This window comes from Ipomoea triloba, chromosome 2, assembly GCF_003576645.1.
Source record: "Ipomoea triloba cultivar NCNSP0323 chromosome 2, ASM357664v1".
NCBI lineage: Eukaryota > Viridiplantae > Streptophyta > Magnoliopsida > Solanales > Convolvulaceae > Ipomoea > Ipomoea triloba.
In genome coordinates, this window is record NC_044917.1 from 14,403,046 (window position 1) to 14,416,646 (window position 13,601).

A 13,601-nucleotide genomic window follows, 5' to 3' on the forward strand; every position below is an offset into this window, starting at 1 on the left:
AATGGTAGTACAATTTTAGTGAACTCCTACTGTAAATGGTCTATTTTGGTATATTTGTCTAGTTGGTCTATTTGGTCTATGTGACACAAGGTGTAGGAAATGCTACTGCAAATGGTCTTTTTTGGTATATTGGTCTAGTTGGTCTATGTAAGACAATTTGAAGATGCTAGTGCAAGTGTTTATGTTTTACCAATGGTTCTGAGTATCCTTTATTTATGCTACTAGATTGAAATGGCACTTGAAATCAAAGCAGATAACAACTACTAGTTTGAAATGTCTATTGAAATCAAAGCACATAATCACTACTGGATTGAATTGTCACTTAAAACCAAATGCTAGCATTCTGGAATTGTCACTACATAACCATTACAGCTTTGTGTTTTCATTACACATAAGAGTACTCTTACACATAACCACTATTATTTGCCAACATAAGAACCTTATTTCTCCTAGGTGCATTAACTGCTATAACTACCAACAACAAAATGCATATCACAATCAATGCAATAACTATCCTAGTACCCTTCCACTGTCTACTATTGGTTCTTTGCCCATCAACATTAGCACAAGCTTGTAGCCTCATTTTAAGCTTTGTTATTTCTTCTTCATTTCGATTAATCCTTCGCAAGAGTCCAGGAATAATCTTTCTTGCCCTTGCACACATCGGGGGATCATACCATCTAACAAAACCACACATTTTCCCTCTCTGCACAAACCATAAAATTGAATAAAAAAAATTAATAATCTGTCCAATTCTGAAAAAAAATTAAAACCCTAACCAAAAAATTTCAACTCACATGTTCGGATCGACACTCCCAATACCTTCTACCTGGATTATCATTCGTCCAAGAAGTTTGTAGCTTCAATCGTTGGCCACATTGACAATTTGGAATGGTTACCAACTCACCATAAATGTATTCTTGATTCCTAGAAGAAGAGAAACTTTCAGTACTATACCGTGTAGACATCAATAATAGAGGAACCACCTATATTTTGCTCTATTTTGGAGAATAAGAAGCTAATGTCGAGACAATAAAGAAGAGAAACAATGGTGAATTGTGTTTGGGTTAGTCTTCTGCGTAAAGAAGAGGATTTATTCGCCAACATAAGGAAGAAGAAGACCACCACTAGAAATGACCACTTTATCCCTACAGTCAAGTCTATCTAACAGCCATTTTAACGGAAGGACTAGTATTGGAAGAAATCTAATAATCAATGGCTTATTTTGTCCAAATTAAAAGACGAAGACTAATTTTAAAAAATTATGATAGTCGGGGGACCATTGCTGGAATTAACTCCATAAAGAAAGTATAGAACAATACATAGCGGGTGAATTGCTAGTTATTGTTCTAACTACTCGCAGACGTATCTACTGAGCGTAATGTGGATGAGTCGTGGCTGATCAGCTCGACGTGGTGCTCAGCGAGCCTTTGTTTCATCAGCTCCCAATTCCACTCTTCACTTCCATTTCAACACAATCCAGAGAGGAGAAGAGGAGGAAGAAGAAGTAGAAGAAGAAGAAGATGTCGAAGCTGCTTTTTCTTCCCACCTCCCGTCTGACGTCACTCCACCTCCGCTCCTTCACTTTCTCTCTCTCCCGACCCCCCTCCGCCGTCCACCTCTCTCCAATTCCGCTTTACAGTCCACTCCCCAAGCCTTTCCCTGTCTACACCCGCCGCTGCTTCTCCGTTTCCGCAATCGACACCAAAAACGACGGCGTATTTCCCTCCGCCAAAGAGGAGCTGAAGAATGATGCTACTGCTGAGGTTAACGGTGACGGGAGTGCTCGAGGCTCCTCCGGCGAGGACCAGTACCCGAGTGGAGAATTTGTGTTTGAGGAGTACGGCGCTTGGAAGAGTCTCGTTGTGAAGCTCAGATTGCTATTTGCGCTTCCGTGGCAGCGTGTGCGGAAAGGCAGCGTTTTGACTATGAAATTGCGCGGCCAGGTTCTACTTTTATTTTACCGATTATTGTAACAAGGAGTATATCCATGGATGATTTTGAACTTTTATCCAATAGTAATTAGAAATAGAATCCATAATGTGTTTACTACTGGTCTTATATCTAGCTATTTGTGAGAATATTATAATGTACTGGATTCGTAACTGTTCCTCTTTTTTCTCGTCACAGGTATCTGATCAGTTACAGAGCCGTTTTTCTTCAGGACTATCTTTGCCTCAAATTTGTGAGAACTTCATAAAGGCTGCATATGATCCCCGGATTTCTGGTGTCTACCTGCACATTGAACCACTGTCATGTGGCTGGGGCAAAGTTGAAGAAATTCGGAGGCATATCTTGGATTTTAGAAAATCAGGTCAGGAGCAATATTTTTGAATTTCTGTCTGAAGTAATTGAGAAGTTGTGTTCATGCAGTTAACTGGACCTTGACTCCTTGACACTGTCAAGAGGCAATCTAAGTGTAATTGCTTACCAATGGGAAATTTAAAAAAGGGAGAAAAGGAGTGTGTACCTATTATTGTGAGGTACTCTGAACGCTTTAAAATTCTTGATACCTCTGTGTGGGAAAATTGATGTTTGTTATACTTATATGTCAATGGAGTATTGGAACCTTGATGTGATTATGTCAATAGGAGCTCCACAGGAAGAAAAATAAATTATTTAATTTGCCCCAAGGGAACTGAAAAGTGCAAAAAGTCCCACTCCAGTAAAACAAAATGAACTTGGTAAAAGGCTAGTTTGGGAGAAGAAGAGGAAGAAGAAGGGAGGTTAAGAACTATTTCCTTTTTTATTCCATATGGTAGTGTTATTTGTTTTATGCATGTCAGCCAAGGTAAATAAATTATTCAACATAATATCATGGAGGTATAATCTGAGTTTATATGTTGATGTTCAGGTAAATTTATCGTTGGCTATGCGCCTGCTTGTGGAGAAAAAGAGTATTATATTGGCTGCGCATGTGAAGAACTTTATGCTCCTCCAAGTGCTTATTTTGCTTTATATGGTCTCACTGTCCAAGCATCATTTCTGGGAGGTAAGCACTTATATAGAGGTGCATGTTGATGTTTATTTTTAATGGAAAGAAGTGCAGGATCATAATTTAACAACAGTACCAACAAGTGATTTATATGAAGAAGCTTTTGACCTGCTGTGCAGGTGTCCTTGAGAAAATAGGCATTGAGCCACTAGTGCAGAGGATTGGTAAATACAAGAGTGCTGGTGATCAACTTTCGCGCAAAAATATATCAGAGGAAAACCGTGAGATGCTGACTGCATTGCTTGATAACATCTATGGCAATTGGCTTGATAAAGTCTCTCTTACAAAAGGTAACATTTTTTTTTGAAGTACATTCAAGACTTAGGCAGGGAGGCTAATCCCTGGGGTTCTGTCAGGGACTTATTAGAGGGACCTAATCCTTTGTATTGTTACAGAATAACAGATTCCTTTCAAAAGTTTGCAGGAAAAAAAAGAGATGATATTGAAAATTTTATTAACGAAGGAGTCTACCAAGTTGAGAGGCTAAAAGAAGATGGCTGGATAACGGATATCAAGTACGATGATGAGGTATAGTAACTTGAGCATCATGGTGTTTTGCCATAATTTATGTAATGTTAAGGATTCACCTTGCAAAGAGCAGAAATTGGATCCTTAAAAGCTGTAGTGAAGCAAATTTCAATGGAAACACTTCAGGAACAGCTTTTGTTTTATTTTATGAAATTACCACATGATGCTGTTATGGTTCTTTCCTTGAGACTTGAGATTAACATTAATTATACATTTCTTGTCTTTTCAAGTATACCTCTTCTTAGAAGTAAGAGATGTTTGTCAGGTAAATTAGAAAATGCTGTAGATAATTCTTGCAAAATGGATGAAATGCTGGGTCACTGGTTTTGCTTTGGCATAGACTCATAGGTGAATCTTATTAGAAAGTGTAGCTCAGTCTTCACTTAATGATGATGAGTTTTCTGCTTCAAAAATATTGTTCCATTAACAGTGAAGTCAAATGAGTAAATCATTGATGTGAATAAATAAGCTTTGTCTTCTTCGACTGTAGTTTCTGTGCTCTAATATGTTGAGCTTTCAGGTTATGTCTATGTTGAAAGAGCGTCTGGGAACTCCAAAGGATAAAAAGCTTCCTACAGTGGATTATAGGTCATATTTTGACTCTGTTCCTCTGCTTTTTGAGTTGTCATCAGCCTTTATGTTTGTTTGTGATTTTTTAAAAGGGTTAGACGATAAATGTTGTCTTCTGGGTATATGGTTTTTGAGCTTTTGATACTTTACTAGTGATTATTTAACAAATAATTTCATTTCTCAAAGTTTTCTCAATCTTTGTGGTATGATGTGGCTTGTACAAAGAAGTGAAGAAACCATCATATCTTCTTCTTCTTCTTCTTCTTCCTTTTTTGTTTTTTTGGTTTTTTTTGTTTTGTTTTTTTTTTTTTTGCAATATATCCCCTTTTTCTTGATAAGTTGAGACACTAAGAATTCAATACTAGTTATTTTGATTCTCTTGCCATCAAACACATGTAATGAAGTATACTTCACATCCTTTTGTTGAATGTCTTACTTATGATCACCTGCTGATTACAGGAAATACTCTCGAGTTAGGAGATGGACTCTGGGCCTCGCAGGTTATAGAGACCAGATTGCTGTAATTCGGGCCTCTGGAAGCATTAGTCGTGTACGTGGCCCATTCAGTGTGTCAAGTTCAGGGATTATAGCAGAGCAGTTCATTGAAAAGATTCGTAGTGCTAGAGGTATATTTTATCTTGTGTGGACAACATGGTTTCCCATTTCCCCTAGTGAAGAATTTCTTTTTAGTTCATAACAATGACTTCCTAGCAGAATCAAAAAGGTACAAGGCTGTTGTTCTCCGAATTGATAGCCCTGGAGGCGATGCTCTTGCATCTGATTTGTAAGTTCTTTCTGCAATGGCTCTTTTCTTTGTTTGAACTAAAAGATTAATTTTACTGCTTAATATTCCTTGGGAAGTGACTAAAAGAATTAAAAGTGAAAAGTTATAATGAGATGCAGGATACATAGTTTATTAATTGAACATTCTTTTATTACAGAATGTGGAGAGAGATCAGACTTTTGGCAGAGAGTAAACCCGTGATTGCATCAATGGCTGATGTGGCAGCTAGTGGTGGATATTATATGTCAATGGGTGCGCAGGCTATTGTGGCAGAAAACCTTACATTGACTGGTTCAATTGGAGTTGTGACAGGTGAGTTAACTACTAAAGCTGTTTATTTATCCAAGATTTTATTCTTCTATCTACCCACTGATCATTGAGTTACTGCACTTTGTAAGGAGCTTTAAGTCTGCCCATGGTGGCATACTACTATTGGTCTCAAATGCTGTTTGTGTTTATCTTGATCTAATGGAAATGAAGGAATACAATCCATCTTGGCTTGATATTAGAGTAAAGAAAATGCAGATCAGAAAAATTTCAAGGAGAATGACTGATATCACGCTTCTTAATTAAATCAAAAGTGTATCTTAACTCTGCTAGTATCAGAATCTACCTAGAATATGTTCCATCTATTGATCTATGGAATTTGACTTTACACCACAATTTTTTTTTTCCTTAAATATATTTGGACTTTATGCACGAGTTAACATTTTTGTTTTTTCCATTCTGGATAAGTAATGAATTTATTCACGAAATGATAGCACCAAATTGATTCTTCAGAAGATCTACAGAAAGTAAGCTTAGTATGAGGTATTATTTACTATATTTATTTTTATGGCCTAGTGCGAGAGGAGTCAAATGGCTCCTTTGGTTGGAGATTTATGAAAAAGTTGGTGAACTTGATCACAGATTATGGGATAATGTTATTTCCATGATCTTGAAGACATTATTTGTTCTTTCATACAAAGCTTGATTCAAGAGATGAAGACTTTGTTTTACAGTTACTGTTTAAGATCTCAGGTCCTTTTAAGTAATGAGGATTCTGAAGTCGTTTAGTTGCCTTTTTCTTTTCTACCCAATGGTTTTCTGCTTTGAATATCTCCTTCCCTTATCCTTCTCAAGAGACTCATTTGCTTTACTCTTTTCCTTCCCTTCATTTAAATACAAGTTTCTTAGGTTGGCAGTCCTTTTCTAGGATCTCTCATGCTTTACCTAACTTTTTGCAGGGAAGTTTAATCTTGGGAATTTATATGAAAAGATTGGCTTCAACAAGGAGTTAATATCAAGGGGTAGATTTGCTGAGCTTACTGCTGCTGACCAGCGATCATTCAGGTGAATCTCTAATATTCTGCTGGGAAGGCAAATAGCAGACAGCAGAAACTTGTAGATAGTAGATGTCCCTCTCTCATGTGTCAGTCTTTTTTCATTTGATAACAGTGCCTAAAAAATTTACCACAGTGGGTTTCCTGTAGTAGCACCATACCTTCCTACTTTCTTGGTTCACCTCCTCCTGTTCGTTTCAGCCATCAGTTGCTACTTGCTAAATGCTCCTTGGAATGAAATGTCCCATTTTTCCCTCTAATTTAGGTGCCTTTGGCACCATCTCTTACCCCACACATCTGAGATAAGGTGAACAAAAGCTTCAGTGGCTAGGATTTACTCAAAATAGGAAATTTGCAGCTTTTATATATCCAATATACTCACTCTGGGCTCTGGCATATCTAGCTGAATGATCATGGTTCCTTTCAAATAGAATCATTTTTTGCTTGGCATTTTCCAAAATCTCTCTGTGATGAGATATTGCCAAATTTCTTCTGCAGGCCTGATGAAGCAGAATTATTTGAGAAATCTGCACAGAACGCATACAAGCAATTCCGAGATAAGGCTGCATTTTCAAGATCAATGAGTGTATGGTATTTTGATGAGGCATACAGATAGCATTAGACGACTGACTACCTTAATTTCTGGTGCAATAAAATAGCTTGTCCTTATTACATCCAGGTAGACAAAATGGAAGAGGTTGCACAAGGGAGGGTTTGGACCGGCAATGATGCTGCTTCACGAGGCCTTGTTGACGCAATTGGTGGTATTTCTCGTGCTGTCGCAATAGCAAAACAAAAGGCCAACATACCACAGGAAAGACAGGTTGGTGCGAGGACATCGAACATAGGCCAAACCACACTGAAAGATTCAATCCAATCCACTGTTGCAAAAATCCTCGCCTAGGCACCCGCCTAGACGCTAGGCGCTCCTAGACCGAGGCGAATTGCTCCCTAGGCGTCCGCCTAGGTGGTCGGGCGCCTAGCGCCTAACTCGGCCAGTCGGCCGAGTTGGCTGCCGACTGGACCGAATTCGGCCGAGTTAACTCGTCCAACTCGGCAAAGTTAGCCGAGTTAACTCGAGCGATTCAACCTTGTTAATTTTATTATTATATTTATATATATTTAAATTTATTTATTTATATAAGTAAGCCAAGAGAAGTAAGCGATATATATATTATATATATAATATAATATATGATATACACCCACACACATGAATTAATATTTTGTTTTTATAGGTCGCCGCCTAGACCGCTTAGGCGCTAGTCGAGCGCCTACTGCAACCATGATCCAATCAATTAGCTAGTCTAACCCATGACCTTATAAACTTATATGTTCTCTCTCTTACTTTTTCGACGTGGGACCCTTAACAGTCGTATTTGTCGCATTTCTGATGATTAAAAGAAACTGCTGCAGGTTGATGTTGTTGAGATGTCAAAGCCTTCCCCATCGTTGCCAGAAATATTGAGTGGTGTAGGGAGCAGTTTAGCTGGAGCTGACAGAAGTTTGAAAGAATTGTTAAATGAGTTGGCATCTTGTGATGGAATCCAAGCTCGAATGGACGGAATTGTGTTTGAGAAGTTGGAAGGAGCTGCTGCTCATGGAAACCCCTTACTGATGTTGATAAAAGATTGCCTCAGTTCCCTATAGATTACTAAATTTCAATTAACCTCTCATTTCAACCTTGATTACGATTTGGCCATTCTTTACTATAAAGTTTCTTATACAGTAAATCAGCATTTCCACGGCCTTTATCTAATACTGGGTAGTCAAATTAATGGAAAATTGTATTTTTCGTCACTAAGTTATAAGGTAATTGTAGGATTCGTTGTTAATTGTTGATCGTGTTCACTTTTCGCTCCTAAGATATTATTAGCTTTACACTTTCCGTGTAAAGGGATAAAAAGTGTAACGCCAATGAGAACTTAGAATCGAAAAGTGTGTACGATAAACAAATAAAGATGAATCTTACCATTACTTGAGGAAAAGAACAGTAGCTACGGAATGCATTGCACACGTGCGTGCATCTAAGATTATCACGTTATTTACTAATTTACTCGTCAAGATTTTAGAGTTTTTGTAACAAATAGTTTTAAGGTTAATGGCTTTTTGTTAAAGAAGAAAACCAAATGCTTGGTAAATTAAAATCAGAATTAAATGATTAATTATAATTCGATATAGTAAAAGGAATTGGAATTAAAATGAGTAGTTATTAAAAATAACTAGTATTTTCACCCGTGCGATGCACGAAATGAATTTGTTATAATATATTAAGAATATTTGGATCAATATATAATTATATAAATTATAACATCAAATATTATATAATGCAATTGAAGATATGTTTTGGATCGATTATATTTTATGATGTTATCCTTATTTGAATTCGAGCAAATAATTGCTTAATTAATAGCTAATGTGTAGATATACGCATGCGGTGCTGAAACTTTAAGAGATTTTATATATCATTGTTTAGAATTTTTAGAAATTGGGCAAATATGCTCATTCTCTAGTGCCAAACGCCTTGTGCTCAAATGACATGTAGTGACTCTCCTTTGTGTTTCAACATGTTGACAAAGTATGTATGAACATAACTCAAATGTTATTATTTTGCCATCTTGAAAAAAAACCATAATATCATCGGTTGTATTTACACATTATTTTTTGTGTAGATATATAGCAATTTTGCCATCTTGAAAAAAAAAACATAATATCACCTGTTGTATTTACACATTATTGAATAGGAGTGTATATGTACTGTATTATAATAGTATAAGAGTGTTTTGGGCGGAAAGTTAAAATGAAGGATTTTGTTTTTATTAATAGCATAGATTACGTTACTGTGAAATATATGTACTGTATTATTACGATTAGTAATTTTAATCTAGAATTGTATTACGAATAGAAAAGTAGGATAGTATATATTTTATTAGGATTTGTATTACCATATTTAATGTACAATTGTAGTACGAATAAAAATCGTATTACCATATTTTACAATATTACACAAACCTTAATAGTATAGGAATAATATAAGAGTGTTTTGGCGGGAAGTTAAATGGAAGATTTGTTTTTATTAATAGTAAAGATATTATGATTAGTAATTTTAATCTAGAATTTTATTACGGATAGGAAAGTACGGATAGGAAAGTAAGGAAGAATATATTTTATCAGGAATTGTATTACCATATTTTACAATATTATACAAACCTTAATAGCATAGGAGTACTTTGGGCGGGAAATTAAAATGAAGGATTTTGTTTTTATTAATAGTACTAATATTTTCACCCATGCGATGCTCGTAATAGATTTGTTATAATATATTAAGAATATTTGGATCGATATATAATTATATAAATTATAACATCAAATATTATATAGTGCAATTGAAGATATGTTTTGGATCAATTATGTTTTCTGATGTTATCCTTGTTTGAATTCCAGCAAATAATTGCTTAATTAATAACTAATGTGTAGATGTACGCATGCGATGCTGGAACTTTAGAGATTTTATATATCATTGTTTAGAATTTTTATAAATTGGGCAAATATGCTCGTTCTCTAGTAACTCAGTTATAAGAATCAATTGCTATTCTAACTCATATGTATGGAAGATATATTTTTGTGTAGATATATAGCAATTTTTCCATCTTGGAAAAAACATAATATTACCGGTTGTATTTACACATTATTGAAGGCTCTTTGTAGATAATATTGGTAGTAACAACACAATTTTGTACATCCCCGTCTAGAACTAATTAACACGTACTTTCAGGCTATCAGGATGGGTGACTCGGGAGAAAGCCATGTACAATTGACCATGATTAAAAACTGTTTTTTTTCAGCAATAACCCAACGTGAGTGTTCGACCCTGGCTTTTGTTGATAGTCAAGCATATGCAAGCATCACTGGGAATATTTATGTTGGAACTTGAAGGACAATCTCATATCAGAAAGAGTGAGAGACATTCGAGGGATAAGAATTTTGGTTCCTTCATGTGTCCCATTAACTATTCTTGCTTCAGCAATGTGATCTGCCAATCTTGTGATGATGAGTCGCGTACTGTTATAAAGACCAAGAGAATGTTCTATCTTCCGCAATAACATAACAGGTGCACGAATCTTTAATTAATGTCAATGAATGATTAAGAAAATCATACAATCTCAAACTATTTGAGAATTTAGGAGTGTGTATTTCTAATAGATTTTCACCATCTGGTTCTGCCTTACACAAAGAGTTACAACTTAAATATGTTGGTCCTTTTGCAATATTCATGTCGTACATTTACTGATTAATTTGATCAACGACATCTAAAGTCAGCGAGCGGATCACTAACCTTCCAGTTGCGACTCATCAAGCGTGCCATATCTTGAGTTTGAAATTTTAAAAATTCACTTTTAATGTAATCAACGCATTGAGTCATAACAATATTGACACTGAAATTTTAATTTTATAATCTACATGTATATATTCTGTGATTTTTTTCCAAAGTAAAACATATTGATTTTACCAATCACTAAATTTCAAAATGTTTCAGATTCTCAGGTATATATAAGTAAAACTTACATCTAAAGCCTAATTTTTTTGTCAATATTTCATACATATTAAGTAAGTCTCTGACTATTGTGAGAAGTTAGTAACTTTGAGTCTAACATACAACATAAAGCAATGTGGATAGTAACTTTGAGATAAGATCATTCAAGCATATAAGCATGTTTTGAGCTTGTTATTTCTATGCTCTCAAAATTCAAATCATCATAGGCATCAAGCAATAAACAAAAAATATATCAGAATGTATGAATAATCATATATCTAAATTGTTAATCTAAACTTCACTCTAGATTACCAAATGGAGTGTATGACTTTTTGGAATAATGCTCATCCAAACTGTTGAAATGCGATGTCCATAACCGTTGATTGGCAGACTACTCATGCTTCATATTTCATCAAAGTATCCGTTTTTTATGATATTATGATTTATAACATATAAGAATCGATAAATAAACTATAGTATGAGTCTTCCTTGCATGCAACAAATATCACAAAAATTCAGTGTTCTAAAATAAGTGTATAAATGCAATATGTAGATAATTTGCATTACATTATATATCATTAATTTAATTATTTGTCGGTTAGTTATTGCAAGAACTTAAGGGACACTTATATTTTGATATTTAGTAAGTATAACTATATTAGAGAAAAATTCACCTAGGAGTAATGGGATAATCAGTTGAGTGATTGTTGGTTAACCGTAGAGCGTTGATATTACCTGGACAAATAACTGTTGGAAAAAATAGCATAAAATGACATTTTAGTGGCTGTATTGTGGTACAAATATATGTGTGGTCCACTTTTGATTTGGGTCAAGTCAAAGTGGATTCGGGTTCTTAGTAGTTAGACGAAAAGATTGATATATTGTACGCTCAAAAGGATAATGGGTGAATGAGAAATTGGTTCTCAAAGTTGACCCATTTGAGTTAGAAAAATGGAAAGAAAAAGCTTTCAAGTAGATTTTGTCCACATTGGTTTGGGAAGTGGGTTTTGCACAACTACTTATACAAGAGTCTTTCTAAGGCTTATTGAATTATATAACATAGAGGCTCTCTCTCGCGCGCGCGCACGGAGGGGGAGGGGGACAAATCAAATCCCAAAATGAATTTGAAAAGGCTTGGCTCGTATGCGCCGACACCTGTAGGCACGAATGTAATTTTAATCTAGAATAGGAACGTAGGTAACAATATATTTTATTAAGAATTGTATTACCATAGTTTAATGTAGAATTGTATTACGAATATAAATTGTATTACCATATTTTAAAATATTACGCAAACCTTAATAGTATAGTAGTGTTTTAGGCGGGATGTTAAAGTTGAGGATATTGTTTTTATTAATAGTATAGATATAGATTGCATTGTAGGGAAATATATGTACTGTATTATTACGATTAGTAATTTTAATCTAGAATTGTATTACGAATAGAAAGGTAGGGAACAATATATTTTATTAGGAATTGTATTACCCATATTAAAATGTACAATGGTATTATGAATAGAAATTGTATTATCAACCTTAATAGCATAGGAGTGTTTTGGGCGGGAAATTAAATTTGAGGATACTGTTTTTATTAATAGTATAGATTGCATTGAAGGGAAATATATGAACTGTATTATTACGGTTAGTAATTTTAATCTAGAATTGTATTGCGAATAGGAACGTAGGGAATAATATATGTTATTATGAATTGTATTACCATAGTTTAATGTAGAATTGTATTACGAATATAAATTGTATTACCATATTTTAAAATATTACGCAAACCTTAATACCATATGAGTATTTTGGGCGGGAAGTTAAAGTTGAGGATATTGTTTTTATTAATAATCTATACTATATATAAAAACAATTTCCTCCTCCCAAATTTCCGCCCCAAAACTTAGGGGTATTTTGGTAAAATCATTTATTTTATTTATTTATTATTTTATTATTTTATTAATTATCCATCCTATAATATTATTATGGTAATATGATAATGATAATATGATAATATGGTAATATTGTTAATATTAATGGGTGATGGGTGATTGGTGATATATAATTGATAATTGATAATATGGTATATGATATTATTCTTAATATTAATATATTAATATATAATATATTAATATATACTAATATTAATTAATTAATTGGTGATTATTTTAAAAAAGAATAATTAATTGGTGATTGGTGATTAGTGATATGGTAATATTGTTATATATTAATATTTATATTTATATTGATTGATATTGATATTAATTAATTAATTGGTGATGGGTGATTAGTGATATGATAATCTATATCTATATCTATATCTATATATCTATATATATCTATATAATTGACATGTAATTAACTATATTAGAATGAAAAAATTATATAATATTGTAGTAAAATTTTTACATGTCAATCATCTATATTTACATAAAATTAAAATTAATTATACTTTCCTTTGGAAAAATCTTCCATATTATGTTTATCCTCCACTATATAATGATGAGAAATGACTCTTCTCTCACAACGTAACAATATCTGTGCTCTCATCACTATTAATTAGAGATCTATAATTTGTAATTCTACGAAGTCGAACATCGAACTTTAACACGCGTAGAATTGTTATGGTATGCGGTATGATTTAATTTTTATTTGATTCATTCTGCATGTTGGAGATCCTTATGGTGTAGTCTGCATTCCATAGAGTATTTTTGGAGATCCTTATGGTGTAGTCTGCATTCCATAGAGTATTTTGTAGTATCCTTATGGTGTAGTCTGCATTCCATAGAGTATTTTGTAGTTCCGTGATTTAGTTTGATTTTAACAACTCAATATGCTTTAATTTTTGCTGATGAGGTTTCAAGTAGCTAGG

The 13,601-nt window shown here is 34.0% G+C and overlaps 1 protein-coding gene across 1 annotated transcript; it reads left to right on the forward strand.

The window, feature by feature from the left end:
- The first annotated feature begins 1,362 nt into the window (after window positions 1-1,362).
- On the forward strand, window positions 1,363-7,958 carry LOC116010425 (serine protease SPPA, chloroplastic). The gene is made up of 13 exons (XM_031249834.1): window positions 1,363-1,946; window positions 2,131-2,314; window positions 2,855-2,992; window positions 3,115-3,285; window positions 3,420-3,523; window positions 4,044-4,111; window positions 4,553-4,719; window positions 4,808-4,877; window positions 5,035-5,189; window positions 6,104-6,209; window positions 6,698-6,785; window positions 6,879-7,022; window positions 7,616-7,958. The coding sequence occupies exons 1-13, from the start codon at window positions 1,524-1,526 to the stop codon at window positions 7,847-7,849; spliced, it is 2,052 nt and encodes a 683-aa protein (XP_031105694.1). The 5' UTR covers window positions 1,363-1,523; the 3' UTR covers window positions 7,850-7,958.
- Window positions 7,959-13,601: the final 5,643 nt, after the last annotated feature.

Excerpts from the sequence above, each read along its gene's own strand:
- LOC116010425 (XM_031249834.1), top strand. The coding sequence starts at position 1,524 with ATGTCGAAGCTGCTTTTTCTTCCCACCTCCCGTCTGACGTCACTCCAC. Across the intron at positions 3,524-4,043 it reads ATATCAAGTACGATGATGAG|GTTATGTCTATGTTGAAAGA; the intron begins GTATAGTAACTT and ends TTGAGCTTTCAG. Across the intron at positions 4,878-5,034 it reads GATGCTCTTGCATCTGATTT|AATGTGGAGAGAGATCAGAC; the intron begins GTAAGTTCTTTC and ends CTTTTATTACAG.